The sequence below is a fragment of the Pseudorca crassidens genome, chromosome 15 (genome assembly GCF_039906515.1).
Source record: "Pseudorca crassidens isolate mPseCra1 chromosome 15, mPseCra1.hap1, whole genome shotgun sequence".
NCBI lineage: Eukaryota > Metazoa > Chordata > Mammalia > Artiodactyla > Delphinidae > Pseudorca > Pseudorca crassidens.
In genome coordinates, this window is record NC_090310.1 from 20,090,795 (window position 1) to 20,108,524 (window position 17,730).

General features: G+C 44.4%; 1 protein-coding gene across 3 annotated transcripts in view; it reads right to left on the reverse strand.

Annotated features, from left to right (window-relative positions):
- PRKCB (protein kinase C beta) overlaps positions 1 to 5,761 on the reverse strand; it is a 308,802-nt gene extending 303,041 nt beyond the window's left edge. Inside the window, exons 1-2 of one of the 3 annotated variants that reach the window (XM_067706359.1) lie at positions 5,395 to 5,749; positions 4,318 to 4,349 (exon numbers count right to left, since the gene is read on the reverse strand). In XM_067706359.1, the coding sequence (XP_067562460.1) occupies positions 4,318 to 4,349; positions 5,395 to 5,567 (205 nt within the window). In that variant the 5' untranslated portion in view covers positions 5,568 to 5,749. Of the gene's footprint in view, positions 1 to 4,317; positions 4,350 to 5,394 lie in introns of all 3 variants that reach the window. The other 2 variants (XM_067706358.1, XM_067706360.1) reach the window with 2 other exon arrangements.
- Positions 5,762 to 17,730: the final 11,969 nt, after the last annotated feature.

Sequence of the window (17,730 nt, forward strand, 5' to 3'; positions counted from 1 at the left end):
AGAGGGTCCATGGCAAGTTTAGATTTTTCTCACAAGAAGGGTGAAAAAAGACAATCTAAACAAGCTGGCTATCTGGGGCTAAACTCACTGGTGTCACCTAAAGTCTATGAAGAAACATACCAAAGAAGAAACCCATCTAAATACACGAAAGAGACATAGTCATTTAATGAGTTCCCAAATTAACTCTCTTCCTCTTTTGACACAGTTTCCTACAGCTAATCAAGTAATAATGATCATCTCACTTAGAGTTATCGATAGTGGATATTTCTCTTGTACCACCTCATTACTCCTCACCACAACCCTATGAGGTAGGTACTATTAGCCCATTTCACAGATGAGAAGACCGAGGCCACTACAAATGAATGACTTGCCCAAGTTCACACAGTAAGTAGGTGGCAGAGCACAGATTCAAACGCAGTTCTGACTCCAATCCCATGCTAGGAATTCTGAATCCCTATATTTTATTGCCTCCCTATTTCTAATTAAGTGACTTCCTTAAAAAATTTTTTTTTCTCTCTGCCCAACTGTAGAAGTTTCTTTGGGCAAGAGCCTAATTCCACCCAAAGCCTTGTCTTAATTACAATGACAGCACAAATGTTGGTCTGTGGCTCCTCTAAAGAATGCCACAGGGCTTCCCTGGTGGCGCAGTGGCTGAGAGTCCGCCTGCCGATGCAGGGGACACGGGTTCGTGCCCCGGTCCAGGAAAGATCCCACATGCCATGGAGTGGCTGGGCCCGTGAGCCGTGGCCACTGAGCCTGCGCGTCCAGAGCCTGTGCTCCACAACGGGAGAGGCCACACAGTGAGAGGCCCGCGTACCGCAAAAAAAAAAAAAAAAGAATACCACAGAGAGAAGTCTGCCTTGCTTATCTGAGCAGTCCTATTTCTAATCCAGAATTCAGGGGGTTTCATAATAGAGATTCTCAGCTCCAGTCCCCTGTCACCAGAGACATTCTTAAACTACCTCACAGAGAATGGTTTTATAGAAAATACAGAGTGGAAACAAAAAGGGAGAAATTATGTAGCAGTCAATCTAGAGTTCTATACAAAAGCAAGAAAGTCTATTCTTAAACTCCCCTGAGCACACAGAAATCCACAATCTCCCATGGCTTATGGACTTCCCATCCTTCCTCTCTCAAGCCATCTCAGCACCGCCAATTTCCATGGCAGCACCATGGAGCACGGGCCTCAGTGGTTTCTTTGCTTTATGATCATCCTACACAACTCCTACCCAAGAAAGGCAGGGACTAGATCCTCTTTCCACTTCTACTTTTTTTTTTTTTTTTTTTTTTTTTGTGGTACGCGGGCCTCTCACTGCTGTGGCCTCTCCCATTGCGGAGCACAGGCTCCGGACACACAGGCTCAGCGGCCATGGCTCACAGGCCCAGCAGCTCCACGGCACGTGGGATCCTCCCGGACCGGGGCACGAACCCGTGTCCCCTGCATCAGCAAGCGGACTCTCAACCACTGCACCACCAGGGAAGCCCTCCACTTCTACTTTTGAAATGGAAAACCCCCCACCATAGCTTTTATCTGGGAACATGGCTACCTGAAATTAACCTTACATTTCCCGCATACTCCTTTGCAGCAAGGTGTGGGTATGTGATTAAGTTCTAGCTAATAGCATATAGGCAGAAGTATCAGAGGCAACTTCCAGGACAGTGAACATGTGTCCTTCACCTTTCTGTACCTTTTCTCCTCCTGCTGGCTGAAATAAGGCTGTGATGACTGGGGAGTCCAGCATCCTTCTTGGACTCTGAAATAATTTTCACTCCTGGGATAGTAAAGCAGAAAACTGAAAGGAACATAGCACCTTGGGCTCTGAACTTCTGACTTTGGTGAGAGAATAAAACCGTATGTATTTTCTATAACATACTGATCCCATTTTAATTAGATTCACTTTAAGAGGAAAAATGTGGTACAAAAATGCTCAGATAAGGAACTCCTCTCTGATTTCAAAACTAGTCCCAGGTATCTCTGAGCACATCTGAGGATAATCTGTCACCTTCCGGGATATCCCTAAGCATGAGATCCTAAGCATCTCAATTTCAAGGGCTGTCAATTTGCCCCTTCCCCTCTCTTGCTCCTTCCCACTCCAGCCCAAATGGAATTTACTACCAAAGCAGTGACACAGGGTGACCAGACGTTCACAGCTGGATTTAGACTCTCACCTGGCAGCCAGTTGCATAGCAAAGCAACCCTGCAGAGCCAGTCTCCTCTCACACCAGTTGCCCCACCACTGGGTTACTTTGGAGACAATCATGGGAGCTGATACTTTCTGAGTGCTTAGTCTGTGCTGAACTCTGGTCCAAGCATCTTATATACCGTAACAACTTGGAGCCGCTCAGCAATTTTTTAAGGTAGGTATTGTTACATGGACCCATTTTATACACAAGGAGCCTGAGGTACAGAGAGGCTAAGTAAAATGGCTGGGAAGTCTCAAGCCAAGATTCAAACTCACAGTGGTAGCCTGATAGCCTGTGCACATGTTCACTACCCTACACTGCCTCTCAGGAAGAGGAGAAAAAGAAAGGCAATAAAAAAAAAAAAATTTAAACATGCCTACCTCTAAAGCTGCCATATTTCATTAGAAACTTTAAGTCTGCTTTACTCACTGCACCAGAAAATGCCTACCATTTTCCTGGCTTTGAAAAAACAGATCTGCTGTTTCAGATGTGTCATTACCTGCACACTGAGAAGTTAACTTTCCCAAGCGTTAATAACTGCAGAGCAGGTGGGACAGGAAAACAGCAATAAAAATGTTCAAAAATCACCCCTGACCTCAGCAAGAGACAAAGACAGAAACCGATTCATGGAAGTGAGAGGTAACCTCAAAGATCTTCTACGTGTCCCCACACTAAGGCACCCCTGGCATTCTGCTTAAGGGGTTAAAGTTCTAGAAAACAATCCAACCGTGTGCACCAAGGCTGAAATTATTGCCATTTAAAGGAACGTGGGAAGTCCTCTGGTGCAGTGCGTGAAACTGGGGCTCCAAACCTTGGTAAAAGAGGGCAGGGGTTGGGGGTCTACGAGGCTCACTGGCTGAGCGGGCTCTGCCCAGATCTCAGGTGAGAGGTCATATAAGTCTCCGAAAAAACCAGTGCCACACTGCCAGCACTCTACATAACTGACAATGCCACTCACTCTCATCAGGGATCACTTTACTTTTCTCTGGAGGGTGGAGGTGCTACAACAGAACTGTCAGTCAGTGCTAAGTCACATCTCAGACTCTTTAACATTCAAATGTTTTCTTCCCCTGATCTAAACCCAGATCGCCAGGGCAATCAACTTGCCCCTAAGACACTCCCCAGAAATGTGATATTTCTCACCAAACTCAACCACGTGGACCTGGTCTAAAATGGGGGAAAGGGGGGACCTTCCAGACCAGAGGTTGCAAACTCAAATGCCTTACAGGGGCCAAAAATGGGTGAAGCAGGCCTGGTTGGGATCGACTGAGACAAAATGGTGCAGCATGTGCACCCTGTCCACAAAAACTGCTGCTCTCAGCTCCAAATGATGGTTCTAAAAAGAAAGTGGGACCAATGCTCAGCAAACTTGAAGCTGCAAAGTCAGATACTTCGTGAAATCTCCCAGTTCTAAAATGTTGGCATCAAATTCAAAACATGTTTGACACCCTAAGGGCTAAACAAAACTACAGATGATTTGGCATCTGGAGAGCAAATCTGCAACCAGAGACGGCCGAGTCACCACTAGGTTGGGCATCCCTGGCTAGGGTCAAGGATCTCAAACCCGATGCAAAGACCCAGGTAACCAGTCACTTGGAGTCCTTCCTGTATCTAGCCAGAAGAAAGGGCAATTTAAATCAGGATCTGAGAAGCACCCCAACTGGAACCACTTCTTTCAGAGAGGCAGGAGGCCCAGGGGACAACCACAGTCGCCTTCCTAGGGGATACACCATCTGCAGAGGCAGGGGCCACCTGTAGAGACCTCTATGAGGCAGGGGAAGTGGAAGGACACATGAACAGGAATTGGGGGGGAGGGTATCTCAAGAAGAAGTGGCCAGGCAGGATAGGTTCAAGAGAACCTATTTTGACTCTTCTGGCGCCGGTTAGGGAGAAAGGATGGATGTACTTCCTTGGCCAGCTGAGCCTCCCAGCTCCACTGGTCCTTCCTGGATGGAGCATCTCTGCCCCATGTACACACACGACTTTTAAAGACCTTTCTGTGGTGAACTCCTAGTTTGGGAGGTCACTCTGACAAATGTAATTCCTTCACTCTCTGCCTATCTCAGTCACTTCCAGAAAGTCTTTTTCACCTTCTCCTCCGGCAAACAGCATCCTTAGAACCCCACAGCCTACCTTGGCACTGGAATCCTTGCTTCCCGAAGCCCCTGCAAAAGCAGAAGGAGACATGTCAGGCAGCCCGAGGGGCCCAGCCACCAGTTAGTTCCCCCCAGAATCACCCCACTTCCCCCTGCTCCCCTAGCCCAGGTGCAACCTCCCAGCCACAGGCGGGTGCCCAAGAGTCTTCCGCCTCTGGGGGGGAGGGGGTAGGTGGGAGCTCAGCGGTAACCTCCACCTCCCCTCAAAAGGCAGAAGAGAAGAGGCTGCGACCACCAGGTGGCGGGGTGGGGGGAGCGTTTCCGTCTTGGTGGGAGGTGGCGGACAGGCGGGAGTTCTGCCCACAGAGATGCCCGAATGCCCTCGGGGAAAGAGAAAAAGACGCATTGGGTGGGAGGATGGGAGAGCCCCCGCGGCGATGGCATTCCCTGGGGGACTGGAAAGGAGAGAGGACTCCCCATGCCTAGAGGGACCGGGGAGCGGAGAGTCCCCGCAGTGATGTGAAGGGGGGAAACTGAAGAGTGGAAAGGGGAACCCAGGCCCTTAGGGAGAAGCAAGAGATAACACGGGGCGCTGCCCCCGGAGACACTGAGGAGGAGGAAAGAATGCCCCATGCCCGCAGGGAGACAGAGAAAGGACACCCAGGGCGCTGCCCCCAGAAAGGAGGGAAGGGGTGAGGGTGCCTCGAGCCCGGAAGGAGACAGAGAGATAGGGAACCCCGCACGAGAGGGCACTCGAGGCGCTGCCCTCCCGCGGAGGGACAGCGGAGCCCTGATCCCTGTGGAGAAGCGACCCCTTCTCCCCTTCCGAAGCGGAGCGCGATCCCTAGGCGCTCCGAGGCAGCTGGGAGGAAGAGAGGGCACGAGGCACCGCGCGATCGGCTGTCTGGGACCCCGGGGAGCGGGAAGCCGCAGGACTGCCCACGGGGGAGTCCGGGACAGAAGGGTCCGGAGCGGGAGCCCGGGATCTGGGGCCGCGGCGGGGCTTAACCTCCCTCGGAGGCGCGGGGGGCGCGGAGGACGCGAAGAGGGGGTCCCCGCGCGCGGCGCTACCCTCGGAGCCCCGGGAAGGTGCCCTGAGCCGGCGCGTTCTCACCAGATGAAGTCGGTGCAGTGGCTGCAGAAGGTGGGCTGCTTGAAGAAGCGGGCTGTGAATTTGTGGTTCTTCACCTCGTGCACGTTCTTCTGCCGGAGGGCGCCTTTGCGGGCGAAGCGCACCGTGCTCTCCTCGCCCTCGCTCGGCGGCGGCCCCGCAGCCGGGTCAGCCATCTTGCGCGCGGGTAGCGGGAGCCCGAGAGGTGCCGGCCAGGGGCCGCGGTAGCGCGGGCTGCGGGCCCGGGAGGCGCGGGAGAAGGCGGCCGCTCTGCCGCCCGGGGCCGCGGACGCTTCCCCTGCGCCGGCTCTGGCGGCCGCGGCGCGCGGAGCTGGGGCTGTCACTCGCCCAGCTGCAGCCACTCGACCAGCTGCGCTTGGCACCGCTGGCCCCAGCTGCGGGGGAGGGAGGCGGAGCCGCGGGCAGACCCCGCCTCCCTCATTTGCATCGCCCCCAGGCTCCGCCCAGAGCCGCCAGCTGCTTTACATACTGGCACCCCGAGGCTGCCGGCCTCCCAGAGAAGCGTTCTCAGCCGCAGCGCTGCGACGCGGGGACCGCAGCCAGGGACCGCCAGACCTGAGCCTCGCCCGCTACCTCGTCCTCGGCCTGGGTTGCATGAAGGCGATGAGCACCTTGGGTGCGCCCCAGGGGAAACGAGAACGGGGGCTGAGGCCTGCGGGGGTAGAGGGTGGAAAGGGTGGGTGCGACGGTTTCCACCCAGGCCTCTGCAGAGACTGGTGCCCATCCACCCCGTATCCGTGCCATTTGTCATTCTGCACGCGTCTCCTGGAGGGATGGGCTACCGCTGTCACTCATTCGGAAAGGCCTGTGGCTCCACACACTTACACACACATACGCACACACTACTGCAGAGGGAGGGGAGGGGCAATCCTTACTTTATACACACATCTAACTCCACCACAAAGACGATTCTTGGCTTTGCTTGCCTGACCATTTAGAAGAAAACTCCCTACCTTCTGTCCATCCCCTCCACAAAGAGACTCAGTTTCCTCAGCTGTGATATGGGGTCATTAAAGGGCTTGGGGAGAAATTTAAGAGGCCAGTATTTCCTCAACTTTCATTTATTCTTGACCCATCTTCACAAATGCTGGTAATATTTGTGCACCATCTAGAAAAAAATCTCTATCTAGTTTCCGAGTTCAAATAGCAAGACGTATCCTTACTGTGAAAATCTCTCCAGATGCTGCCACTTGCCCAAAACACCAGCATCTGAGGCCTTCTTTTGTTTGTTAAGGGAGATTTACAAATTTTAGAGAGATGTTAAAGACATTAACATCCAACTGGGACTCTCTCCTGGATGGAATCTGAAGGATGGAAAGGTAACCAAAAGAGTAATAATTGTCTACGTAAACAATGCTGTGTGATTTAGTGTCCCGTCCACACACTGCATCTAAACGTCCCCCCACCATGCCCCACACTCTGGGAACACATTGCTGCATTAGACTATGAACTCCTGCACTAGACCTAGGCTCTGAGAGCAGGCTCTGCTCACCATTGTGTCACCTTGCACCTAGCTCTGTGCCTGACACCTTCTCAGAGCTCAATAAATATTGGTTGAATAAGTGAGTAATTGTGTGAACAAGTGAGTGAATGAAAACTTAAAGGACATTACCCCCTACCCCCAACCCGTGTCCAGTAGGTGTTCAATAATAATAAACATCAGGTGCTAGGTGGGTGTCACAGGTACTTGCAGTGTCTTATTTAGACCTCCCAACAACCCTGTGTAGGTCTAGTAACTTTCATGATGGATAAAGACAAGGAAGCTCAGAGTGTTTAAGATAGACCCCCGAAGTCACATTGTTGTTGAGTGGTGGTTAAACCTGCCTAAGTACAAAGCATACTGGTGACAAAAGGGTGAAGGAAGACAGGATGGAATTGAACCAGCTACACTGAACTTCTGCCTAATGAAGCTCAGGTCCTACTAGGATGATTTTACCTGGAAGCTGCTGAGTCTAAGTCGTTATTAAGTGGCATGTGGAGAGCAATGGCTGTCATAATAGAATGTCCTTTTCCTACGTAGTAACTCAAAGGAAACAAGGAAAAAATAGCATTCACTTTTAAGGTTGACTTGTTTGGGAAACTGGACGTGCCTGTCTATTATTAGTCCTTTAAGAGGCCCCATCATCTCCCAGGGAAGCTTGTGAAAACATCCCAGGAGACATTGCTGCTGAAGTAGATTTTCTTTGAACTGATGAGCTGGAAGCTTGAAGCCCACATCCTGCCTTTTGAACCAAGAACTCTGGATGACTTTGGTCTGTAACAACAAACAGTACCTCATGGGGCCTGGGCCTAAAGATGCAAGGGCTGGTAGATCCTGAAGAACCACTCAACTCCTGGAGGGGCTGCACCATCTGAATATGAGGAACACAGTTCCCATTGCACCCAGATTCTATAGGGCAGGGGTCTCAAACTTGTGGCCCTTGGACACATTCTTTTAGCCAGCCCAGTGAACATTTATTTTTTGGTTCACCTTGGTAGAATTTCACCTAAATATCCAGATTCTGACTTCTCTAGGAAAAAAAAGTTATGATTACATGGAGCCTGCATTCCTCATTCATTTGTTTACTCATTCAGGGTTGAATTTCTTGAGCACCTGTTACGTGCTGTTCCACACACTGTTAAATAAAACAGACAAAAGTCCCTGCCTTCATAGAACTAATGGGGAAGATGGACACTAACCTAATAAACTAACAAATCTATACTAGGTGGCATGGAGATTCATGCTGTAAAGAAACACAAAGCATAGTAAAGGAATGAAGAGTGACAGCCACCAGGGAAATCCTTTATGAAAAGCAAAGACCTGAATGAAGTGAGAGGATGAGCCATTGGGCTATCAGGGTAGAGAGAGTTCCAGAAAGAGAAAGGAGCAAATGCAGAGGACCTGGAGAAGTAGTGTGCTTAGCGTGTTGCAGAAGCAGCAAGGAGGTCTCTGTGGTTGGAGTGGAGGGAACAGGTACAAGACAAGGTCCATAAAAGAGCAGGGCCTTGTAGATGTGATAAGGAGTTTGGACTTCACTCCAGAGAATGGGAAGCCACCAGAGGATTGAGAGCAGAGAAGTGGCCTGATATAATTTGTGGTTGGTTTTTTTTTTAAGATTACCCTGGATACTATGCATAAAATAGACTGAAGATAGAAAGAGTAGAAGCAGAGAGAGCATTTGAGGTCATTTGAATAGAGGAGACAAGAGATGATGACAATGGCATGGTGCCCCTTGGAGAGAAAGGGCAGTGGTTCTCTGTACAATGGGCATGGGCCCTCTAGGTCATTAGAGCCCTCACATGGTCCACTCTGCTTATAAAAGAATGAATGCTGGCCACTTGAAAGATTTCAGAGGCAATGAGAAGGCAGGTTGCTCTGGCTGGGAATGGAGTCCAAGGGCTCTTAAGCTTAGGCTTCAAACTTGCTGTATACATTAGTTTCCTGTGGCTGCCATAACAAATTATTGGAAAACTAGACGGCTAAAATAACAGAAATTTATTCTCTCACAATGCCAAAGGTCAGAAGGCTGAAATGAAGATGTCTGCAGACCCTACTCCCTCTGGAGGCTTTAGAGAAGAATCCTTCCTTAACTCTTCCAAGTTCTGGCATCTGTCAGCTTTCCTTGGTTTCCTTGGTTTGTGGCCACATCACTCCCATCTCTGCCTTCCTCTTCACATCAACTTCTCTCTGTGTGTCAGTCTTCTCCTTTTCTGTCTAATCTCCCCGGTGTATCTCTTACAAGGACACTGGTCATCGGATTTAGGGCATGCCCAGATAATCTGTAATAATGTCTTCATCTCAAGATCATTAACTTAATTACATTTGCAAAGACCTTTTTACCACAGGAGTTAAGACATGGACATGTCTTTTGGAGGGGCTACGATTCAATCCACTACAGTGCATAACCTTAGGCAAGTCACTTCTTCCCTCTGGGTCTCACTTTCCTCCATTGTAAAATAGGGGCAGAGATGTAGTTTGCCTTCCAACTCTTTCATTATAAGGCAAGCTTCTCACCAATACAGTAGTCACTAGCCACGTGTGGCCACTGAGCATTTGGAATGTAGCTAGTCTCAACTGAGATGTGACTGTAAGTGTAAAATATATCCCAAAACATCAAGTACTTAGTGTGAACAGAATGTAAAATATCTCATAAATAATTTTTATCTTCAGTGCATGTTGAAAATATATTTTGGATATATTGGGCTAAATAAAATTTCTCTCTAAAATTAATTTTACCTGCTTCTTCTTACTTTTTTAATGTGGCTACTAAAAAACATAAAATTACATATATGACTTACATTATATTTCTTTGGACAGCTCTATTCTAAAGAGTAGATTTAAAAATAAATTAAAAGTTGTAAGTAGATAATATAAATAAAAATTCATCTCTATTCTATGTAGAATCAGTAGTGGTACCTTGACTAGAGGCTGAAGAATCTGCTTTCAAGGTGCTCACTCACATGGCTGATAAGTTGATGCTGTTAGTTGAGAGCTCACCCAGGGCTTTGAGCCAGGGACCTTGGTTCCTCTTTAGGTGAGCCTTTCCACTGGCACCTTGAGCTTCCTCAGAACACGGTGGTTGAATTCCAAGAGTGAGTGTCCCAAGAGATGGAAAGTGGAAGATGATAGTTCCTTAAAGCCTGATCTGAAAACTGACACAGTGTCATTTCTGATATATGCTATTCGTCAAATAGCCACAGAGCCTGTATTCAAGGGGAGACTCCATGTCTCAACGAAAAGACTGACAAAGAAATTGGGGGCCTCCTAGGAAGAGCTCAGTAAATAGGAGGAAGAGCTCAGTAAATATTTATTGCATTAATAAAATTATTCAAATTAATAAAATGTAACAATTCCCATCTGACATATAAGGAAACAGAAATTTGAAAAAATTAAGTCACAGTCATTCTAGGACTGCTACTATTAATAATTAAAAGCTAACATTAAGAAACAAGAAACTGTGGCCCAATCAAAAGAAAAAAATGAACCAACAGAAACAGTCCCAGGGAAAGACAACACAGAGAACCTACTAGACAAACACTTTAAAACAACCATCTTAAACATAATCAAAGAACTAAAGGAAGACATAAAGTCAAGAAAATGGTGGATGAACAAAATGTAAATATCAAGAAAGAGAGAGAAAACCTCAAAAGAAACCAGCAAGAGATTCTAGAGCTGAAAAGTATAGAAACTGAAATGAAAAATTCACTAGAGGGACTCAAAGGCAGATTTGAGTAGACAGACAAAAGAATCAGTGAACTCGAAGATAGGACTATTGAAACTATTGGAGAACATTTCTCCAAAGAAGCCATACAGATGGCTAAAAAGCACATGAAGAAATGCTCAACATCATTAATTATTAGAGAAATGCAAATCAAAACTACAATGAGGTATCACTTCCTACCAGTCAGAATAGCCATCATCAAAAAGTCTACAGAGAAGACCTCAGACTTCCCAAAAGGCAAGAAACTACCCACATACCTGGCAATGTGGCTGACAGGGTCTTGGTGCTTCGGCTGGGTGTCAGGCCTGAGCCTCTGAGGTGGGAAAGCTGAGTTCAGGACATTGGACCACCAGAGACTTCCTGGCCCAATGTAATATCAATCGGCGAGAGCTCTCCCAGAGATCTCCATCTCAATGCTAAACCCAGCTCCACTCAGTGACCAGCAAGCTCCAGTGCTGGAAACCCCATGCCAAACAACTAGCAAGACAGGAACACAACCCCCATTATCAGAGAGGTTGCCTAAAATCATAATAAGTTCAGAGACACCCCAAAACACACCACAGGACGCAGTCCTGCCCACCAGAACACAGGGACTAGTCACCTCCACCAGGAAGCCTATACAAGCCACTGAATCAACCATACCCACTGGGGGCAGATGCCAAAAACAATGGGGACTATGAACTTGCAGGCTGCGAAAAAGAGACCCCAAAAACAGTAAGTTAAGCAAATTGAGAAGACAGAGAAATATGCAGCAGATGAAGGAGTAAGGTAAAAACCCACCAGACCAAACAAATGAAGAGGAAATAAGCAGTCTACCTGAAAAAGAATACAGAATAATGATAGTAAAGATAATCCAAAATCTCGGAAATAGAATGGAGAAAATACAAGAAAAGTTTAACAAGGACTAGAAGCACTAAAGAGCAAACAAACTACGATGAACAACACAATAAATGAAATTAAAAATTCTCTAGAAGGAATCAATAGCAGAATAACGGAGGCAGAAGAATGGATACGTGACCTGGAAGATAAAATAGTGGAAATAACTACCACAGAGCAGAATAAGGGAAAAAGAATGAAAAGAATTGAGGACACTCTCAGAGACTTCTGAGACAACATTAAGTGCACCAACATTCGAATTATAGGGGTCCCAGAAGAAAAAGAGAAAAAGAAAGGGACTGAGAAAATATTTCAAGAGATTATAGTTGAAAACTTCCCTAATATGGGAAAGGAAATAGTCAATCAAGTCCAGGAAGTGCAGAGAGTCCCATACAGGATAAATCCAAGGAGAAACACACCAAGACACATATTAATCAAACTATCAAAAATTAAATACAAAGAAAAATTATTAAAAGCAGCAAAGGAAAAGCAACAAATAACATACAAGGGAATCCCCATAAGGTTAACAGCTGACCTTTCAGCAGAAGCTCTGCAAGCCAGAAGGGAGTGGCAGGACATATTTAAAGTGATGAAAGGTAAAAACCTACTCAACAAGGATCTCATTCAGATTCGACGGAGAAATCAAAAGCTTTACAGACAAGCAAAAGCTAAGAGAATTCAGCACCACCAAACCAGCTCTACAACAAATGCTAAAGGAACTTGTCTAAGTGGGAAACACAAGAGAAGAAAAGGACTTACAAAAACAAACCCAGGGCTTCCCTGCTGGTGCAGTGGTTGAGAGTCCGCCTGCCGATGCAGGGGACACGGGTTCGTGCCCCGGTCTGGGAAAATCCCACATGCCGCAGTGCGGCTGGGCCCGTGAGCCATGGCTTCTGGGCCTGCGTGTCTGGAGCCTGTGCTCTGCAACGGGAGAGGTCACAGCAGTGAGAGGCCCATGTACAGCAAAAAAAAAAAAAAAAATTAAGAAAATGATAATAGGAACATACATATTGATAATTACCTTAAATGTGAATGGATTAAATGCTCCAACCAAAAGATACAGGCTCGCTGAATGGATACAAAAACAAGACCCATATATATGCTGTCTACAAGAGACTCACTTCAGACCTAGGGACATATACAGACTGAAAGTGAAGGATGGAAAAAGATATTCCATGCAAATGGAAATCAAAAGAAAGCTGGAGTAGCAATACTCATATCAGATAAAATAGACTTTAAAATAAAGACTGTTACAAGAGATAAGGAGGGACCCTACATAATGATTTAAAGATCAATCGAAGAAGAATATAACAATTATAAATGTTTATGCATCCAACATAGGAGCACCTCAATACATCAGGCAACTGCTAACAGCTATAAAAGAAGAAATCAACAGTAACACAATAATAGTGGGGGACTTTAACACCTCACTTAAACCAATGGACAGATCATCCAGACAGAAAATTAATAAGGAAACACAAGCTTTAAATGACACAATAGACCAGATAGATTTAATTGATATTTATAGGACATTCCATCCAAAAACTGCAGATTACACTTTCTTCTCAAGTGCGCATGGAACATTCTCCAGGATAGATCACATCTTGGGTCACAAATCAAGCCTCAGTAAATTTAAGTAAACTGAAATCATATCAAACATCTTTTCTGACCACAACACTATGAGATTAGAAATCAATTACAGGGAAAAAAATGTAAAAAACACAAACACATGGAGGTTAAACAATATGTTACTAACTAACCACTGAAGAAATCAAAGAGGAAATCAAAAAATACCTAGAGACAAATGACAATGAAAACACGACGATCCAAAACCTATGGGATGCAGCAAAAGCAGTTCTAAGAGAGGAGTTTATAGCAATACAAGGCTACCTCAGAAAACAAGAAAAGGGCTTCCCTGGTGGCGCAGTGGTTGGGAGTCCGCCTGCCAATGCAGGGGACACGGGTTCAAGCCCTGGTCTGGGAAGATCCCAGATGCCGCAGAGCAACTAAGCCCATGAGCCACAACTACTGAGCTTGCGCGTCTGGAGCCTGTGGTCCGCAACAGGAGAGGCCGCGACAGTGAGAGGCCCACGCACCGCGATGAAGAGTGGCCCCCACTCGCCGCAACTGGAGAAAGCCCTCGCACAGAAATGAAGACCCAACACAGCCAAAAATTAATTAATTAATTAATTAAAATTTAAAAAAAAAAAAAGAAAAATCTGAAATAAACAATCTAACCTTACACCTAAAGGAACTAGAGAAAGAAGAACAAACAAAACCCAAAGTAGCAGAAGGAAAGAAATCATAAAGATCAGATCAGAAATAAATGAAATAGAAACAAAGAAAACAATAGCAAAGATCAATAAAACTAAAAGCTGGTTCTTTGAGAAGATAAATAAAATTGATAAACCATTAGCCAGACTCAACAAGAAAAAGAGGGAGAGGATTCAAATCAATAAAATTAGAAATGAAAAAGAGGTTACAACAGACACCGCAGAAATACAAAGCATCCTAACAGACTACTACAAGCAACTCTATGCCAATGAAATGGACAACCTGGTAGAAATGGACAAATTCTTAGAAAGGTATAACCTTCCAAGACTGAACCAGGAAGAAATAGAAAATATGAACAGACCAATCACAGGTAATGAAACTGAAACTGTGATTAAAAATCTTCCAACAAACAAAAGTCCAGGACCAGATGACTTCACAGGTGAATTCTATCAAACATTTGAAGAAGAGCTAACACCCATCCTTCTCAAACTCTTCCAAAAAATTGCAGAGGAAGGAACACTCCCAAACTCATTCTATGAGGCCACCATCACCCTGATACCAAAGCCAGACAAAGGTACTACAAAAAAAGAAAATTACAGACTAATATCACTGATGAATATAGATGAAAAAATCCTCAACAAAATACTAGCAAACAGAATCCAACAACACATTAAAAGGATCATACACCACGATCAAGTGGGATTTATCCCAGGGATGCAAGGATTCTTCAATATATGCAGATCAATCAATGTGCTACACCATATTAACAAATTGAAGAACAAAAACCATATGATAATCTCAATAGATGCAGAAAAAGCTTCTGACAAATTCAACACCCGTTTATGATAAAAACCCTCCAGAAATTGGGCATAGAGGGAACCTACCTCAATATAATAAAGGCCATATATGACAAACCCACAGCAAACATCATTCTCAATGGTGAAAAACTGAAAGCATTTCCTCTAAGATCAGGAACAAGACAAGGATGCCCACTCTCACCACTATTATTCAACAAAGTTTTGGAAGTCCTAGCCATGGCAATCAGAGAAGAAAAAGCAATAAAAGGAATACAAACTGGAAAGAAGCAGTAAAACTGTCACTGTTGGCAGATGACATGACACTATACATAGGGAATCCTAAAGATGCCACCAGAAAACTACTAGAGCTAATTAACGAATTTGGTAAAGTTGCAGGATACAAAAGTAATGCACAGAAATCTCTTGCATTTCTATACACTAATGGTGAAAAATCTGAAAGAGAAATTAAGGAAACACTCCCATTTACCATGGCAACAGGAAGAAAAAAATACCGAGGAATAAACCTACCTAGGGAGACAAAAGACCTGTATGCAGAAAACTATAAGACACTGATGAAAGAAATTAAAGATGATACAAAGAGATGGAGAGATATACCATGTTCTTGAATAGGAAGAATCAATACTGTGAAAATGACTATACTACCCAAAGCAATCTACAGATTTAGTGCAATCCCTATCAAACTACCAATAGTATTTTTTACGGAACTAGAACAAAAAATCTTAAAATTTGTATGGAGACACAAAAGACCCCAAATAGCCAAAGCAGTCCTGTGGGAAGAAAATGGAGCTGGAGGAATCAGACTCCATGACTTCAGAGTATACTACAAAGCTACAGTAATCAAGACAATATGGTACTGGCACAGAAACAGAAATATAGATCAATGGAACAGGATAGAAAGCCCAGAGATAAACCCATGCACCTATGGTCAACTAATCTATGACAAAGGAGGCAAGGATATACAATGGAGAAAAGACAGTCTCTTCAACAAGTGGTTCTGGGAAAACTGGATAGCTACATGTAAAAGAATGAAATTAGAACACTCCCTAACACCATACACAAAAATAAACTCAAAATGGATTAAAAACCTAAATGTAAAGCCAGACACTATAAAACTCTTAGAGGAAAACATAGGCAGAACACTCTATGACATAAATCACAGCAAGATCCTTTATGACCCACCTCCTAGAGAAATGGAAATAAAAATAAACAAATGGGATCTAATGAAACTTAAAAGCTTTTGCAAAGCATAGGAAACTACAAACAACACGAAAAGACAACCCTCAGAATGGGAGAAAATAGTTGCAAACGAAGCAACTGACAGAGGATTAATCTCCAAAATATACAAGCAGCTCATGCAGCTCAATATCAAAAAAAACAAACAACCCAATCCAAAAATGGGCAGAAGACCTAAATAGACATTTCTCCAAAGAATATATACAGATTGCCAACAAACACATGAAAGGATGCTCAAGATCACTAATCATTAGAGAAATGCAAATCAAAACTACAATGAGTTAACACCTCACACCAATCAGAATGGCCATCATCAAAAAATATACAAACAATAAATACTGGAGAGGATGTGGAGAAAAGGGAACCCTCTTGCACTGTTGGTGGGAATGTAAATTGATACAGCCACTATGGAGAATAGTAAGTTTCCTTAAAAAGCTAAAAATAGAACTACCATATGACCCAGCAATCCCACTACTGGGCATATACCTTGAGAAAACCATAATTCAAAACAAGTCATGTACCACAATGTTCATTGCAGCACTATTTACAATAGCCAGGGCATGGAAGCAACCTAAATGTCCATTAACAGAGGAATGGATAAAGAAAATGTAGTATGTATATACAATGGAATTTTTTTTTTTTCGGTACACAGGCCTCTCACTGTTGTGGCCTCTCCCGTTGTGGCGCACAGGCTCCGGACGCGCAGGCTCAGCGGCCATGGCTCACGGGCCCAGCCCCTCCGCGGCATGTGGGATCTTCCCGGACCGGGGCACAAACCCGTGTCCCCTGCATTGGCAGGCAGACTCTCAACCACTGCGCCATCAGGGAAGCCCATACAATGGAATATTAGTCAGCCATAAAAAAGAACAAAATAACACCATTTACAACAACATGGATGGACCTAGAGATTGTCATACTGAGTGAAATAAATTAGACAGAGAAAGACAAATATCATACGATACCACTTATTTGTGGAATATAAAAAGAAAAGGGTAGAAGTAAACTTACCTACAAAACAGAAATAGAGTTACAGATGTAGAAAACACCATATGGTTACCAGAGGGTAAGGGGGGGAGAGATAATTGGGAGATTGGGGTTGACATATACACACTACTATATATAAAATAGGTAACTAATAAGGATTTACTGTATAGCACAGAGAACTCAACTCAATACTCTGTAATGGTCTATGTGAGAAAAGAATCTTAAAAAGAGTGGATATATATATGTATAACTGATTCACTTTGCTGTACACTTGAAACTAACACAGCATTGTAAATCAGCTATACTTCAATAAAAAAAATTTTTTTAAGAAATTATTGAAGAACAGAAAGAAAAAAGATAAAAGAAAAGTGAACAGAACCTAAAAGATACCATCAAGAAATCAAGATATATATTGTGGGAGCCCAGAAGGAGAATAGAGACAGAAAGGGCAGAAAGAATATTTAAAGAAATAATGGACAAAACATCCCAAGTTTGATGAAAGACATGAATATAAACATCCAAGCAGTTCAAATAACACTAAGTAGGATAAACTCAAAGAGATTCAAACTGACTTAGGTTATAATCAAATTGTCAGAAAACAAAGAGAAAATCTTGAAAGCAGCAAAAGAGAAGCGACTCATCACATACACGAGATCCTCAACAATATTATGATCAGATTTCTCATCAGAAAACTTTGGAAGCCAGAAGACAGTAGACTATGTTCAAAGTGCTAAAAGGAAAAAAAAAAATAACTGTCAACCAAGAATCCTAACTGGCAAAATTGTCCTTCAATTTTGAGGGAAAAATTAACACATTCCTAGACAAACAAAAGTTTAGGGACATTTTTTTACTAGATGTACCCTGCAAGAAATACTAAAAGGAGTCATACAGATTGGAATGAAAGGACACTAAACAGTAATTCAAAGCCATAT